An 18,036-nucleotide genomic window follows, 5' to 3' on the forward strand; every position below is an offset into this window, starting at 1 on the left:
AATGTCTGGTATTTTATTTTATTTTTATTTTTTAAAAGATTTTATTTATTTATTTGGCAGACAGAGATCACAAGTAGGCAGAGAGGCAGACAGAGAGAGAGGGGCAAGCAGGCTCCCCACTGAGCAGAGAGCCTAATGTGGGGCTGGATCCCAGGACCATGGGATCATGACCTGAGCCAAAGGCAGAGGCTTTAACCCACTGAGCCACCCAAGTGCCCCAACGTCTGGTATTTTAAATGCCATTTTCTAGGGGCACCTGCCTGGCTCAGTCAGTAGAGCATGTGACTCTTGGTCTTGGGATAGTAAGTTTGAGGCCCACACTGGGTGTAGAGATTATTTAAAAATAAAATCTTAAAAAAATGCCATTTTCGGAATTATATCAGTACTTCAAAATAGGGTGCCTGGGTGGCTCAATTGGTGAAGCAACTGCCTTTGGCTCAGGTCATGATCCTGGAGTTCTGGGATCAAGTCCTGCATCAGGCTCCCAGCTGCACAGGGAGTCTGCTTCTCCCTCTGATCTTCTCCACTCTCATGCTCTCTCTCATGGTCTCTATCTCAAATAAATATAAACAAATAAATAAAATAAATCTTTAAAGATTTATTTAATTTTTTTATTTTTTAGAATTTTTTATTTATTTCTTATTTTTTATAAACATATAATGTATTTTTATCCCCAGGGGTACAGGTCTGTGAATCGCCAGGCTTACACACTTCACAGCACTCATCATAGCACATACCCTTCCCAATGTCCATAAACCCACTCCCCCTCTCCCAACCTCCCCTCCCCCCAGCAGCCCTCAGTTTGTTTTGTGAGATTAAGAGTCACTTATGGTCTGTTTCCCTCCCAATGCCATCTTGTTTCATTTACTCTTCTCCTATCCCCCTAACCCCCCATGTTGCATCTCCACTTCCTCATATCAGGGGATTTATCTAAAATTTTTAAAATTTAAATTTCGTTTTAATTTTAATTTTAAATTTAAAAATAAAATCTATAAAGATTTTTTTTATTCATTTATTTGACACACAGATCACAAGTAGGCAGAGAGGCAGGCAGAGGGAGAGAAAGAGGAGAAGCAGGCTCCCCACCGAGCAGAGAGCCTGATACCAGCCTCCATCCCAGGATCCTGAGATCATGACCTGAGCTGAAGGCAGAGGCCAGGGTTTCTATTTTCAATCAGTTTTTTAAAAATTAAATTAAATTATTTATATTTAAAAATATTTTATTTATTTATTTGACACGGAGAGAGATACAGCGAGAGAGGGAACACAAGCAGGGGGAGTGGGAGAGGGAGAAGCAGGCTTCCAGCTGAGCAGGGAGCCAGATGCAGGGCTTGATCCCAGGACTCTGGGAACATGATCTGAGCAGAAGGCAGACTCTTGACAACTGAACCACCTAGGTACCCCTAAGCATCCAAGACTTGATCTCAGCTTAGGTCTTGATATTGATCTTTATCTTGATCTTAGGGTCATGAGGTCAAGCTCTCCATTGGGCCCAGTATGGAACCAACCTAAAAAAAAAAAAACAACTGATTTTTGTGTGTTGATACTGCATTCTGTAACTTTGCTAAATTCATTTATTAGTTCTAATTGGGTTTTGTGTGTGTGTGTGTGTGTGTGTGTGTGTGTGTGTGTGTGTATGTGTGTGTATTATTTACGATCTTCTGTAAATAAGATTATGTCATCTATGAACAGAGATAGAGATTGTTTAACTTTTCCTTTCCAAAGGAAAAGATGGCTTTTATTTTTCTTACCTAATTGCTCTGGTCGGAGTTTCTAGCACAATGTTAAAGAAAAGTAGTGAAATTGAGCATCCTTGTCTGTTCACTACCTTAAAAGGAAAGCTCTCAGGCTTTCGCTATTGAGAATGATATTAGCTATGGGTTTTTCATTAATACCCCTTACTATATTGAGGAAATTCCCTTCTATCCCTAGTTTGTTGAGTGTCTTTATTTTTTTTTATTAAATCATGAATAGGTGTTGGATTTTGGCAATCCTTTTTCTCCACCAGTTGAGATAATTGTCCATCTTTTTTCCCCTTTGTGTTATTAATGTGGTGTATCACATTGATTTACTTTCTTATGTTGAACCACCATTCCTGGGAGAATTTTTGCATTTAACGCTTTTATTCAACACTGTTTAGCTAAAACATTTGGCAATACTATGAATAATATTATGTAGACTCTTATAATACACTCTCTGAGACTGATGTCATGATTCAAAAGGGAGAAATAAAAATTGTTTTATTTGAAATGGTAACAAATGTAATTTCTGCCTTTAAAGTGACCTGGAACAAGCTTGCAAAAAACTTAGGAGATTACGTTACTGATTGGGAAATCCTGACCTAAAGGATCAAATAAAAATTCCATCATTTGGCAAAATCTGGCTTCCGCTTATATTTTCAGCTTTTGTCTTAGCCAATGTGCACCTGACACTCATGACTTTATAATCTTCTTGGTGATGGTGCTTTTGACTTGCCTGGCAGGCTCTTTTTTTCACCAAAAACTTTCTGTTGATTCTTCAGACTCCAGTACAAATGGCCACTTCTTGAGTAATTTTCCCCATCTTTCCCAGGCAGTTAATCACTGTCCTTTTATTCTGTAACACTTATATTTCTGTTATATATTTATTTATTAATATATCTATAAATTTTAATAAATTTAATATATTTATGTTTTGTTATCTATTTATTTATATACTATTTATGTGTTATATATTTGCCACACTGTATTATAATTTAGCTGTTTAGACATCTGTTTTGCCATTAATGTGAATTCCCAGAATACAGGGGTCATATTTATCTTTGTAGTCCTAGCACCCAACCTAATGCCTAGAACTTAGTAAGCACTCATTAAATGATCTATGAATACATGAATGGGGTGCCAGTTGTGCTGTGGTTATGGACACCAACTGTATCAATATTTGTGTCTGTGAGAGGAAATGTGCTCTTGATTCTCTAACCTAGAACATTTTCTGATTTTATTTTTTTCTCTTTGTGCCTCTCTAGACTTCAAAGCAGCGTAAATTGAAAAAGATCCAGAAACTCACAGGTCAGAAAGATCCTATCCTTTATTCTTCAGCTCAAGGCTAATGACAAATCAACTGTGGGTCTGCTTTAAAACTCCAGACTTTAATAACAGTTTGAGGGAGGGAATTTGAGACAGATTATGTAAACGAAAGAAATGTGCTTATTCTTTCTAGCATCTCCAAAGATGCTAGATTCTTTTTAGCAACTTCCAAAGAGATGTAAACAGATTGATAATTCTTCCTATGCTTCTTTTCCCCATGCTCTCTTTCCTAATTTTCCTTTCGTGTAGAACTCAAAGCATCAGGAAAGAAATTTGGTGAGATTAATGTTTGGTGCAGGAAGTTCCGATAACTTTTTCCCCTGTCATAGGCACTGGGTAGACTCTGTTGGGGGGAAAAACATGTGTTATGAACTTTGATTCCCCTACTCCAACTCCCTACTCGCATGACTGTTCCTGCGCTTTCCAACAGCTTAATCTACTACATGGTGAAGGCAGCAGAGTAGAGTTCAAAATATAAAAACTTGAGACTTGGGTTAAGTCTGAGCTCTACCACTAATTAACTTAATGATCCTAGGCATGATTTCACCTTTGTTGTCTTATCTGTAAAACACCGGGGTGGAACAAGGTAGAGGTGGTATCAACAATTAGGGTGCTAAAAGCTTCTTTACCTCTGTTCCCAGCTTCCCAGTGGGAAGAAAAACTTAGGATGAGCTGCTCGGAAGCTACTTGGACACAGTGAGTAGAGTTGACCTTCACTATCTATTCCTCCTCTCTTCAGCTTACTCTACTGATAAACTCTGTATGAGTTAGGAGAAAGGTACCTAGTACTGTTTTACTTCCCTCACAATGATAGCTGTTCCTTTTCTAAGTTAAGTCACTATTCTTATTGGTTTCCTTACTAGTACTTTAATATCACTTCAGTGACATTGACCTACTCTTGTGTCCAGCTTTTCAGGTCTCCCTATAGGATGGGCCCAGGAGTATGTACTCTGGTCCATGGACAGAAGTCTTCATCAGATCTTCCAACATCTGGAATGTGCAAGGTCAGGGAAGGTCATTTCTGGGGGGAGGTTGGGTGGTGGAAGTTTTTGTTTTTGTCTTAGGTAAACTCTACCCACAATGTGGGGGTTGAATTCTTGAGACCAAGAATTGCATGCTCTACCAGCTGAGCTAGCCAGGTGCCCCAAAGGTGGTAGAACTTTTAAGAGGGAGGGAGGAAGAGACCAAAGAAGGGAGGTAGTAGAGAGGGAAAGAGGGAGGGGAAAAGAGAGGGAAAAGAGAGATTGTTAGGTGGTGGCTTATTTACTTAGTTTTGGCAGTGGGGATAAATTCTGGGTCCAAAGGTTTTAGTCCATGGATCATTTCTGATTGGAATGGAGACCCATACCGTCCTCTCCTCCTGGTAGAGGAATTCTTCACACAAGTAATTGATATTGGGGAAAACAATCTCTTTTGTTGTTATTGTTCTCCCTCGGGCCAAAATATTTCACATTTGAAATAGCCGTTACCTTTCCCTTTTCCTACTTTTTCCAGCCTCAAAGCAAATGGAAACTTTTCTTTATTTCTTAGATCAAGTCTTAAGAAATTATGTTTGCCTGAATCACAGGATGTGATTTCTTCCTCCACCTCCTCTGTGCTTGTGGCTCAGAAGCCTGTTTTACCCTGTTGTGGCTCTAAGAAGGCAAAACATTCTACTAAGGACAGCAGCTCCTTTGGATCATTATGCAACAACTCCTGCCTGTCCCACCTTCCCGTCTTTTCTGAAGGAACAACCTGGCAACTCCGGAGCCATAGTTTACCTATTTTACCCAAAACCCAGTCTTCCATGTTCAGGAACAAAGGCACACCCCTGCCTCCTTTTCAGCTCTCAGAGTTTGGGAAATCAAAACTTTTACAGAATTTGGCAGCTCTTTCACCCTTAAGATCCCAAAACTCTTTTATCAACTCTATGTTTGAATCCCCAGATCTCCGCCAACAAGAAAAAACAAAGAATGGGGGAGAGAGCAAGAGTCATTTGACATTGGATCATGGGCCAGATTTTATTTTCACCAAGGCAAGACCACGATTCTCGGGGTGGGCTCCAATCCGGCTTTCTCCTTTAGCTAGGTGGGAGTTAGAGGGACATATGGCTTGGAAGGTTTATACTTTGAGGGAACAAGCAGTGCCTCTGCCTGTGAGGGAATCATGGGGAATGCTGAATTATTTAATTGAGGCACAAGGAGGAGTTCCTGAACCAGAGAAACCTCAAATCCAGGTATCTGTGCCCATTCATCAAAGCACTGAACAAAGTCTCTACAATAAATTCCCAAACTGTCCATCATTTCAGCTCCATGTGAATATTGGAGTGGAATCTGGATTAAATAGAACAGAAACAAAAATTTCACAGTCACTTATCCCAGGTAAGCAGTCACCACTTGGGGATGGCCCCCAAATCCTTACATCCAGGCCCTTAGTTACATCATTGGGCACTCCACTTCCCAAAAATTTAGGAGCTGACATAATTCCAGAGAAAACCACTGGACTGCAGAAGGAGCCAAAACATGTCCTAGAACTTAATATAGAACAGAGGGTCATAGGTCGTCTGGAAAAAAGGATTCAGCAGCATAAGTCCCACATGACTAATGTGGAATTGACCCCAAGTCTACCATGTCAAATTACAGATAGTATAAAGGTAACTCCTTTAGCTTTACTTCAAGTCATGGATTCGATGGGGATGATCCCAGAATCACATTCAGAAGTGATAGAATCTGTAGGTTTGTTCCCACAGCCACCAGCCAAAGTTGGGAAACCAATGGAAACCACAAAAAAAGTGAGTGTAAGCACTAAACCATCATATCAAGTCACTGAACCAGTGGAGGTAACACCAAGTGCTCAGCATCGAGTTATGGAATCAAAGATGACCTCCAGACCAGTGAATCAAGTCACAGATAATGTGACGGTAACTCCTGCAGCATTGCTTCAAGTCACAGATTCTATGGGGATGATTAATGAATCACATCCACATATCATAAAACCAGTGGGAAAAACCCCAAGAACACCATCCCAAGCCATGAAATCAGGGGAAATAGCCACATCATTGGACCATAAAGTTATACCATCAGGAAAGATGCATCCAAAGGCAAAATATACAGTTGTGGAAACTGTGGAAATGACTTTTGGGCCACATCCTAAAGTTACTGAATCAGTGAATATAACCTTAAATCCAGAAAGTCAAATCACAGGACCATTGAAGATTCCTCCAGGGCCAATATGTCAAAATACAAGATCACTGGAAATGATCTCCAGTCCATCGCATCAAGTTACTGATTACACGAAAGTTACTCCAGTGGCACAATTACAAGCTATGGATTTCATGGGAATAATTCCACCAGCACCGCCACATGTTATAGAATCTGGAGATTCACAGTCTGAAATTGCAACTTTGGCCCCAGGAGCAACTCAACCAGTCGGTTTGACATCTTCTAGCTGTCCTCCTACTATTGGTCCACCTGGAGTTGTAGGATCTGTGGGTTTACCTCCAAAGCCACCACTTAAAATCACAGAATCAGTAGGGATGATTCCAATGCCATCACATCAATCCATACACTCTTTAAAGGTAACCCCAGCAGCACTGGGGTCACCCATGGGAATGATCATAACACCACAATCACAAGTTGTAGAAACTCAGGATTTGACCTCAAGGCCAGTATCTCAAGTCAGGAAACCTCTGGAGTTGACTCCTGGGTCACGGATTCAAGTGCAAGACTCTGTGGAGATGACTCCACAACCATATGTTCAAGGCACAAAAACTACAGCATTAACCCCAGGGCTACCTCATCAGGTCATGGAATCTCCACGTTTGACCCCAAGGCATCAAATCTTAGAATCTTCAGAGATGTGTCCAAGGCAAAGCCATCAAATTATGGAAACTATGGGGTTGGCTTCTGACCCCATAATCAGAAATCTGGCTGAGCCAAAACAGTCACATCATCAAATAATGGAACATTTAGGGACAGTCCCAAGATCACTGGGTCAAAGAGCACCATCTAAGGAAATGAGCCAAGAGCCACTGCATCAAGTCACAGAATCTGCAGTAATGACCACTACATCTCTACTTCCAGGTGCAGAATATCTGGGGGTGAAGCCAATGCCACAAGTTAAGACTGTGGATTCTATGAAGTTATCCCCAGGATTGCAGAATGTAAAATCTATAGACGTAACTCCAGGTTCGGTCCCACAGATGGTAAAATATGGACAGCCGATCCCAACTGTGAGCCCTATAGAACTGGCCCCAGAACTTCAACTGCAGACTGTAAAATCTAATGAGTTGGCACCTATTTCACAGCTGGAAAGTGGGAATTCTGTGCAGTTAGCCCCAGGGTCTCAGCTTCAAGGTGTGAAATCTATTCATTTGAACCTAGGAACACAACAACAAAGTGGAAAATCTGCTGAGTTAGCCCAGGCACCACACTTGCAAAATAGGAAATCGCTAGATTTGACCCACAATTCACAGTTGCAAGGTCTGGAATATGTTCATTTGGCCCTCCCACCGAAGTTTTCAGATACAAAAGCTGTGGAGTTGATCCTAAGACCACCACAGGAAGATAAGAAATCTATGGAGTTTGCCTCAAAGCCATGGTTACCAGATGAAAGATCTAAGGAGACAGCCCCAGTACTATTGCTTAAAGATGTGAAATTTCCTCAAATGGCAGAATGTAGAAATGTGATTCCTGAAACACAGGTGGAAAGTATGAAATATGAGGAGCCAAGCTCAGGGGCACACATTCAAGCAGTAAACTCTGTAGAGCTGAACCTCAAGCCAAATCATCAAGCCACAGAACCTGAAGGATTAACCCCATGGCACCAAGCTTTGGAATCTTCAGGAATGATCACAGAGCCAGGATATCAAGGAGCAGAAGTAGAGTTGACTTCCAACCCTTGTCACCACAGGAAAGAATCTATGGAGTTGACACAACCATCTTTAAGAAGTACTCCAGGGCCATTGAACCAGACTTCAGAATGTATGCAGGCAAACTCAGTGCCGTTCCAAGATGCTCTTGAGACAATGCTCCAAGGCGTAAAAGCCCTGGAGACTCGAATGCCTCAACACATAATACAAGAATCTCCAGCGTTAGTACCAGGATCAGAGATGCAAGGAATAAATCCAGAAGTGTTGAACCCAGAGTCCCAAAGTATGACGTTTGTTCACCTGAATCTAGGACCATATTCAGAATTTAGGAACTATAAGAAGTTGACCTCAGAACCTGAATTTCAAGGTATGAAATCTGTGCCACTGACCCCAGAACCACAGCCCCAAAGTACAAAACCTGACGGGTTAGCTCTAGGTCCATTAATGCATGGCAATACAGCTGTGGATTTAACTGTACCACTGGAAGTATCTAAGAGGTTGATTCCTGAAACACGCTTACATGTTGAATCGAGGAAACTAAGCGTGGAACCACATTTACTAGCAAAGACATCTTTGGGTCCAACTTCTAGACCAAGGCATCAAGACACAGCCTCTGTAAAGTTAGCTTCTGAGACCCGGCCACAAGAGGAGGAATCTGTGAAGTTAATCCCACAGCAAGTCACAGGAACTCCTGCGATGATGCCCAGGCCATGTTTTCAGAATTTTTCAGAGATGACTCTGGGGCCAGGCCATCAAGACACAGAAACTGCACAGCTGTTTTCTGGGACTTTGCGCCAAGTGGCATTAACACCAAAACCAACAGGTCAAGTTATAGAATCTACGGGAATGACTCTAAAGCCACACCTTCAAGTTACTGAGCCTTCAGAGGTACCCCTAAGGTCAGAATACGAAAACACAGAACCTTATGGGTTGGCATTGTCTCAAGTTGAAAATATCCAGGAGACAATGCCAGTACCACCATATTCAGTAAAAGGATCCCTGGAATTGACTTTGGGACCACAAATGCAATATGAGAAATCAGAGCCACTAATGCAAAATTTGAAATCTGTGAAGTTAACCCCTGTGTCATCCCCAGTAGTGGTGGGATCTAAGCAATTTATCACAGGACCAAAACGACATGTTCCGGAGTTGACCCCAGAGCCACAGTTCCAGGGAGTAAAGTCTATGCAGCTGCATCCAGAGCCACAATTACAAGACGTGGAATATGTTAATTTAATCCAACAGCCAGCTACTACTGGAATGGTAGAATCTGAGAAGCTGGTACAAGAACCAATACTACAACATATAATATCAGAGGAATTGACTAAGGCGGCACAGCTTCAGGATGTGAAATTGATCCCAGGGCCACATTTGCAAAGTGTCAGATTTTCAAATTTACCTCCAGGACCACCTTTTCAAGGAGAAAAGCCTGTAGATTTCATCTCAGAGTCCCCACATCATAGTGTGAAATCTGATGCACTGACCCCAGGTTCCCCAGTGCAAAAAATCAAATTGTCAGACTTTACCCCAGGGCTAAAGCATCAAAGTGTTATGTCCGTACAATTGTCTCCAGAACCAGAAACTCAAGGTATGAAATCTGTGGAACAAAACTCAGGACCACGCTTGCAAGATGTCAGATTTTCTGATCTGACCTTAGAACCAAAGCATCAAGGTTTGAAACATGTGCAATGTATACCGGGAACACAGGTTCAAGATATACAATCCTTGGGATTTGTAACAGAATCACCTTTGCCATTAAGCCAAGGGCTCTTGAGTGAAAATATGAAAACTCTTCCGTCTATTGAAGGATCACAGTTTCACAGCACGCAGTCTATGAAGTTGACCTCAGAACTACAGTTTCAAGGTGTGCAGTCTCAGGAACTGCACCTAGGGCCAAGGCAGCAAGATGTCAAATTTTCTGAATTGACTTCAGGGCCAAAACTTCAAGCTGTCAAATTTGGGGAGCAAACCCCAGGATCAGTGTTTAATGGTGTAAATTCTGTGGAGATGACTCCAGAATTAGCATTTCAAGATTCTAAATTAGCAAAGACATCTCCAAGGCTTCAAGATATAAAACAGGTGGGGCTTACCCCAGGGCCATGGTTACAAGATGTCAAATTTTGTGATCGGACATCAGGAACGCAACCTCAAGGTGTGAAAACTTCAGAGTTAAACTCAGGGCCACAACTACAACATGTGAAATTTTTTGAGTTGACCCCAAACCCAAAGATGCAAGGAGTAAGATCTGTGGGGTTGTCCCCAGGACCTCAAAAGCAAGTGGTCAAGCCTGATATGCTAGTACCAGAGACACAGTTTCAAGGTGTAAAAAATTTAGGGAGGGACCAAATGTCCAACTTGGAAGGTAACATTTCTTATCGAATTGTCTCTCAGCCAGAGAAACCAGATGCAATATCTATGGGGTTGACTCCTGAGTTACAGTTGCCAAGTGTAAACTATTCTGAGTTGGCTAGAAGAACAAAGTTACAAGGTATAAAATCTTCTGAATTGATCCGAGGGCCAGGTGTGGGGGGTATGAAACCAATGGAGCTGACCCCAGACTCAAAACTTCAAGGTGTAAAATCTGAGTTGTTGACCTCGGAGCTGAAAGATGTGAAATCTGTGGTCTTAACTACAGGACAGGGTCCAAAAGGTACGAAATCTACTTTGCCAACCCCTAGTCCACAGCTGGAAGGTGAGAAATCTATGGAGATAACTGCAGTGCCATGGATAGACTATGTCAAACCTGTGAAAAGTACCAAAGATACCAAGCTTCAAGGTACAGCTTCTGACTTGATTCTGCATGCAAGAATTCAAGACTCCAAAGCTGTGGAGTTGGTCCAAAGAACACAAATGCAAGATGTGCAAACTGTGGAATTGAAAATTGAAAGTGAGAAATCTGTGCCTTTTGCACCAGGGCCATTACTCCAAGGGTCTGAACTGCAAGGTGTGAAACCCAAGGAACTGACTTTAGAGCCACAAATCCAAGAGAGTAAATTTGTCGACAGTACCCCGTGTTTCAAGCATCAAAGTTTAAAATCTGTAGAGGAAACTCCAGATTCAGAGCCGCAATGTGTACAATCTGTAAAGTGGACCCCAAGGCTAAACAAGCAGGAAGTAAAATCTGTGAAAGTGACCAGAAGATCAAAGTCTCAAGGAGTAAAAACTATGGATTTTGCCCCAAGGCAACAGTTTCAAGAGACAGCACTCATGAATTTAACTTCTGGGCCAGAACAGGATGGCACGATATCTGTAATCTCACCAAAGCAGCAATGTGTGAATTCAGAGCAGGTGAAGAGAGGGGCTATGTCGGACGATAAGCTGTCTTTGGAGTTACTTCCAGAGCTAAAATTTAAAGGTAAAAAACTAGTAGACCTCAATTTTGAGTTACAGTTTAAAAGTATGAAATCAGACTTGACTCCAGAATCAAATATTCAAGGTTTAAAACCTAAAGAATTCAAGCCTGATCCACTTGAACCACAGTTGCAAAGCATAAAGTCTCCTAAGTTGACCCCAGGGTCACCATTGCACCAAATTGAAGTCTCAGAGTTTGCTTCAGAGCCACAGCTTTGTGTAAAAACCGTTGAGTTAAAACAAGAGCCACTGCTTGAAAGTATGAGATGCATTCAGTGGATACCAGGACCTAAGTTCCAAGCTGTGAAATCTGTAGAGTTAAATCTCAGGTCACAGTCTCAAGGTGTTAAATCCCTAGGGTTGAGATCTTTGACACAGTTAAGAGATGTGAAGTCATCTGAATTGACTCTAGGGTCAAAAACTCAAGGTGCGACATATACAGAGTTCAACCTTGGGCCACAGTTGCAGAACATGAAAATCCCTGGGGTGCTCCCAGGAACACAGCTGCACAAAGGGAAGCTTTTGGCATCAACCTCAGAGCCACAGCTTCGAGATGTAAAAACTACTGAGCTCAAAAAAGAGCCACAGCTGGAAAGAATGAGGTGTATCCAGTGGATACCAGGACCTGATTTCCAAGGTGTGAAGTCTATAGGGTTACAGTCTCAAGGTGTCAAGTCTCTAGGGTTGAAACCTTTGATACAGTTAAGAGATAGAAAGTCATCTGCGTTAACTCCAAGGCCAAAGCTCCAAGATACGCAATCTTCAGCATCACTCCAGGAACATAAGCTTCAGGACTGTGATTTGACACCTTGTCTACAGGTTAGAAGTGTGAAATCATGTGAGCTGACTTCAGGGTCAAAGCTCTGTGATATAAAATTTATGCCACTGAAATCTAGGCTTTGCATGCATGATGGGAAATCTAAATTGACTGCAAAATCAAAGCTTCAAGAAGCGAAACCCTTACATTCATCCCCAGGAGCACAGCTTCAACGTGTGAAGTCTCTGGTGCTTATGGAAGATTCACAGCTTCCTGGTGTGAAATCTGGCGTATTAAGCCAAAGGTCACAATTACAAAGCAATACAACTATAGAATTGAACTCCCCACTACACTTGACAAGCATGAAGTCATCTGAATTGACTCTTCAGACAAAGCTTCAAGGTGTGAAATCTGAGAATTTCAACTCTGGGTCACAGTGGCATGATCTAAAACCTTCTAAGTTGTCACCTGAGGTAAAGTCCCAAGATAAGACATTTACTGAGTTAAATCCAAGTTCACAGTTGAAAGGTATAACATTTTCTACATTGATCACAGGGACAAAGATTCAAGGTACCAAATGTACAGATTTCAACCTTGGGCCATTGTTACAACATGTGAATTCTTCTGAAAGGACCTCAAAGACAAAGCTTCAAAATGTAAAACATAAAGAAAGCTGCCCCAGTCCCCAGGTGCAAGTTGTGAAATCTTCTGACCTGACCCTTGGATCAAAGCTTCAAAATGTGCAATTGGTGTTCAACCCTGACCCACAGTTTCAAGGAGTGAAAAGTTCTAAATCAATTTCAGAAACAAAGATTCAAGATATGGAGTCTGTGAATGTCAAACCTGGGCCACAGCTGAGACGTGTGAAATCTTCTGAATTGATACAGGGGACAAAGCTTCAAAAAGTGAAGTCTGTGGATTTCAAGTCAGGCCCACAGTTGGAAGATGGGGCATCTTCTAGATTGGTCATGGGTATAAAGCTTCAAGATGTAAAATCTCTGAATTTTAAGTCTGGACCACACTTGAAGGATGTGATATCTTCACAACTGATCCCAAGGGAAAAGCTTCCAGGTGTGAAATCTGCAGAACTGAAAGCTAATCCAAAGTTACAAGGTGAGAAATCTTCTGATTTGATCCTGGAGAGGAAGTTTTCAGGTGTGAAAGCAGGCCCACAGTTACAAGATGTGAAATGTTCTGAGTTGATCATGGGTATAAAGCTTCAAGATAAAAAATCAGCAGGGTTTGGTTCTAGATCACACTTGCAAGGTATGAGATCTTCTGAAGTGATCCCAGGGTCAAAACTTCAAGAAGGGAAACCCTCTGAGTTCAACCACGGTCCAAAGCTACAAGGTGGGAAATCTGATTTAATTCAGATGAGGAAGCTTCAAGGTGTGAAATCTGTGGAGTTCAACCCTGGACCTCAGAGACAAGGTGAGAAATCTGACTTGATGCTAGAGTGCAGACTCCAAGATTTGAAATCTGTTGAGTTAAAACCTGTTCTGCAGTTACAAGGTGTACCATCTTCTGAGTTAACGCCAAAAACAAAGCTTCAAAATGGAGAACATGTGGAGCTCCTTACCAGACCCACGTGGCAAGACATGAAACCTCTTGAATTGACTCTAGGTGCAAAGACCCAAGATGTGAAATCTTTGGGGTTTGAGTCAGTCCCACAGTTACAAAATAGGAAATTGCCTATGTCGACACCAGGATCACACATTCAAGCCCTGAAATCTCTGAAATTCAGCCCTGGGGCGAAGTTGCAAGGTGCAAAATCTCCTGAGTCTGTAAAGCTTCAAATAATGAACACCACAAAGGTCAACCATGACCTAGAACTCCAGGTCACAAAACCCTCTGAGTTAGCTTTGGAATCAAAGATTTGCAATGTGATATCTTCCGAGTTCAATGCTGGGAAGCCGCGGCAAGAAGAGAAGTCTTTTAAGTTGAAACCATGGCCAGAGCTTCAAAGTGTGAAATTTGTGGTATACAACCCTGGACTACATTTGCAACATATAAAATCTTCAGAATTGTGCAAAGAGACAAAGCCCCAAGATGTGAAATCTAAGGAATCCAATCCTGAGCAACAGTGGCAAGATGTTAAATCTTCTGAGTTATGCCAGGGATCAAGGCCTCAAGGTATGTCATCTTTCAAGTTCAATCCTGGGCCACAGTTACAAGAGATAAAACCCGAGTTGTGCACAGACAGGAAGCTTCCATATGAGCAATTTCTGGAAACGAAGCATCAGCCTAAATTACAAGGTGGGAAATCCTCTGAATTTAATCTAGCCCCACAGCTTCAGTGTATAAATGTTAGGCCATTCAGTACTGGACCACAACTGAACAGGGTAAAATCTGAGTTGAATTCTGGATCAGAGTCTCGAGGTATAAAATCCCAGGTGTTCTGCCCTGGGCCACCTTTGCAAGATGTGAATTCTTCTGCATTTATTTCAAAACCAAAACTTCAGTGTGTAAATTCTGTTGGATGCAAATCTGAGCCACCCTTGCAAGGTATAAACCCTTCTGAATTAACTTCAGTTTCAAAACGTCAAGGTACAAAGTCTTCTGAGTTGAGTTCAGAGATCCCAAGGGAGACGACTATGGTGTTCAACCTTGATCCACCTTCGCAAGATTTGAAATCTGAATTGATTCCAGGGTCAAAGTTTCTTGCTATAGCACCTATGGAATGCGACCCTGAGCCACAGATGAAGTGTATAAATTCTTCTAAGTTGAATCCAGAGCCAAAATTACAATGTGCAAATTCTATGGGGTGCAAACCTGGGCCACCTTTGCAAGGCGTACAGTACTTTGAATTGATTCCAGGGACAAAATGTCAAGGTACAGGATCTCAGGTGAATCCGGGATCCAAGAATCCAAGTGAGACATCTATGGTGTTCAGCGCTGAACCACATGTACAAGATTTAAAATCCGAATTGATTCCAGGGTCAAAGTTTCTTGCTGTAGCACCCATGGAACGCAACCCTGGGCCACAGATGAAGTGTGTAAATTCTTTTGAGTTGGATCCAGAGCCAAAGTTACAATGTGCTAATTCTATGGGGTCTGAACTCGGGCCACCTTTGCAAGGTATACAATCTTTTGAGTTGACTTCAGGGGTTAAATGTCAAGGTATGGGATCTTTTGATTTGAATCTGGGGTCAGAAGTTCTAGGTATGAAATCTCTTATGTTCAACCCTGTGCAACATTTACAAAATGTGAAACATGAATTTAGTCCAGGGACAAAGTTTCAAGGTATAACATCACAAGAATTAAACTGTGGCCCACAGCTGCAAGGCGTGAATTCTTCTGATTTGAATTTTGGGTCAGAACTTCAATGCATAAATGCTATAAAGTTTAATCCAGACCCACAGATGCAAGGCATGAAACCCTCTGAATTGAATCCTACGTCAGAATATCAAGGTACAAAATCTATTCTGTTCAACGCTGGACCACATTTGCAAGGTGTGAAAGCTTCTGAGTTAATTCCAGGGACAAAGTTTCCAGAAATACAGTTTTTGGAGAACCACTGTGGGTCACAGCAACAAGTTATGCACCCAGTGTTCACTTTAGGCTCTTCACTGCATGGCAGGAAATCTGTGTTATTTTTACCAAAGCCACTGCTTGAAGATGTAAGGTCTGTGAAGATGAACAAAGAGCCAGTGTCTTGTGGTGGAAATTCTGTGAAACTGGCTTCAGGCTCTAAGCTGCAGGACTTGAAGTGTGAGATGTTTGCACTAGAGCCATGTTTTACAAAAGTGAAATCTGTGGAGTTAAATCCAGGGCCACATCCTCAAGGTATGAATTCTGGGGAGCTGCCCTCACACCTCAGGCAGCATAGTGAGAGATCTGTGGTGTTTGCACCAAAGTTGTGTTTTCAAGATGTGAAATCTCTGGAGTTGAAACCAGGGCCACAACCTCAAGATGTGAATTCGAAGGATTTGATTTCTTGCCTCGGGCAGAAATCTGTGGTGTTTGAATCAGAGCCATGTTCTCAAGATGTGACATCTTTGAAGTCAAACCTACAGCTACAGCCTCAAGGTGCTAATTCTTCAGGGTTTCCATCATGCCTAAGGTCCCCAAGTGTTAATTCTGAGGTCTTTGCACCGGAACTATGTTTTCAAGATGGGAAATCTGTAGAGTTGACACCAGGGTCCCAACAGCAAGGTATGAATTGCCAAGAGCTGACTTCAGGATGGCACGGTATGAAATCAATAGTGTTGGCACCAGAGCCAACTAAGAAGTTCATACCAGGACCCATGTTGAGTAGTGTTAAATTTTCAAATTTGTCTCCAGAATCACAACGACAGGGTGAGAAACCTTTGGAGTTTCCTCCAGAAGCAAAGTTGCAAAGTATAAAACATGTGAAATTGTCTTCAGCATCTCTGCAACAAGATATAAAATCTGTAGAGTTACTATCGGGGTCACTGCTTCAAAGAACAAAATCTGAGGAACTAACTCCAAAGAGGAGCTATCAAATCACAGACTCCTCTGAGATAATCCCTAGGCCAGGGCATCAATTTGTAGAAGGTGCAGAGATGATCCCAACACCAAAGCCTCAAGTCCCTAAATCTGTGAATTTGGTGATCCCAACACCAAAGCATCAAGTCTCCAAGTCTGTAAATTTGATTTCAGTACCAGTTTATCATACCACAGAAAGGTTGGCACATCAAGGCAATGAAACTGTAGAAAACTCTATGGGGTTGACCCCAAAGTCAACAAGTAAAACCATGGAATCTCCAGGAATGCCTCTAAGGCTAGATCTTCAAGTACCAGAATCTGATGATCTGACTCACGTGCTAAGGAATCAAGGCTCTGAATCCTTGGAATTAACCTTAAAGAAAATCCCAGAAACACTAGAGTTGCTCTCTCAGTCATGGCCTCAAGTTAAGGACTTGGGGGAATCACATACAAGGTCAGTGCAGGAAGTTACAGGATCTGAAGAGATGGCACCAAAGCCCAAGCATCACACTACAGAAACTATGGGGTTGACCTCCAAGGCAAGGCCAACAGAGAAGGAACTCCTTGGCATGACCCCAAAGCCAATAAGTAAAACCACTGGATATACAGAGAGCGCTCCAAGGCCCAATCCTCCCTTTGTGGAGGTGATCTCCAAGAAAAGACTGCGAAGGGAAGAATCAGAAGCACTGACTACAAAGTCATTACATCACGTCCCAGAATCTTCAGAGATGACACCAAGGCTAAGATATCGAGTTCCGGAATCTGTGGCTTCAACCTCTAAGCAATGGCTTCAAAGGGGGGACTCTTTAGATTTGTCCCCAAGGCAAAGAGGTCAAGTTACAGGACATGCAGAATCTGTAGAGCTCACATCTGAGACATGGCAGCAAGGGGATGGACCAATGGGGCTGACACAGTCACAGAATCAAAGTATGAAATATTCACAGATAGCTCCAGGACTACAGGGTCAAATTACAGAGTTTATGAGGATTAGTCCAAAGCCGCTAGATCAAGTCACAGGATCTACAAAGACACAGCTTCAAGCTGCTCAACCAATAGGAATAACCTCAGTAAGCCCCCCCAAGTTTGTTGAATATGGGAAAGTGACTCCTGGGCCACCACTTCAGGTTGTAACTTCTGTAGCATTAACACCAGGGGGAACCTCTCAAATGGTAGACTTCGTTAAACTGACTCCAAAAGTACAAGATGTGAGACCTTCCGAGTCTACCTCAGGGCTATGGTTGCAAAGTGTAAAATCAAAGGAATTAACCACAGAGCCAAGCCACCAAATTTTGGATATAACGAAGTCCACAGGGTTTCAAATTGTAAAGACTGTGTTAATCCCAGGGCCACCACTTCAAACTGTAAATTCTGAGGAATTAGCACCACTACCAATTCCTCAGATTGTAGAACCACTAGGAGTCTCCTTAGGATCAGCTACTGAAGTAATAGATTGTTTGGATTTCTTCCCAAGGCCACACCTTCAAGAAATGGAAGAACCTGTAGAACTAACTCTGAGGCCAAATACTGAAGAGAAATCTTCAGAATCACTCTCACAGCTAGCATTT

The 18,036-nt window shown here is 42.1% G+C and overlaps 2 protein-coding genes across 2 annotated transcripts; both read left to right on the plus strand.

Annotated features, from left to right (window-relative positions):
- Window positions 1-3,962: 3,962 nt before the first annotated feature.
- Window positions 3,963-8,504, plus strand: LOC123926590 (the record flags this gene model as incomplete). The annotated part of the gene is made up of 3 exons (XM_045980543.1): window positions 3,963-4,069; window positions 4,596-8,339; window positions 8,477-8,504. Coding segments are annotated over 3 exons (3,879 nt in total), but the record flags the coding sequence as incomplete, so codon positions are not given.
- An 88-nt stretch (window positions 8,505-8,592) lies between these two features.
- LOC123926591 lies at window positions 8,593-17,974 on the plus strand. Its single transcript, XM_045980544.1, has 2 exons — window positions 8,593-15,265; window positions 17,943-17,974. The coding sequence occupies exons 1-2, from the start codon at window positions 8,611-8,613 to the stop codon at window positions 17,972-17,974; spliced, it is 6,687 nt and encodes a 2,228-aa protein (XP_045836500.1). The 5' UTR covers window positions 8,593-8,610.
- Window positions 17,975-18,036: the final 62 nt, after the last annotated feature.

Source organism: Meles meles, chromosome 16 (genome assembly GCF_922984935.1).
Source record: "Meles meles chromosome 16, mMelMel3.1 paternal haplotype, whole genome shotgun sequence".
In the NCBI taxonomy this organism is placed as follows: Eukaryota; Metazoa; Chordata; class Mammalia; order Carnivora; family Mustelidae; genus Meles; species Meles meles.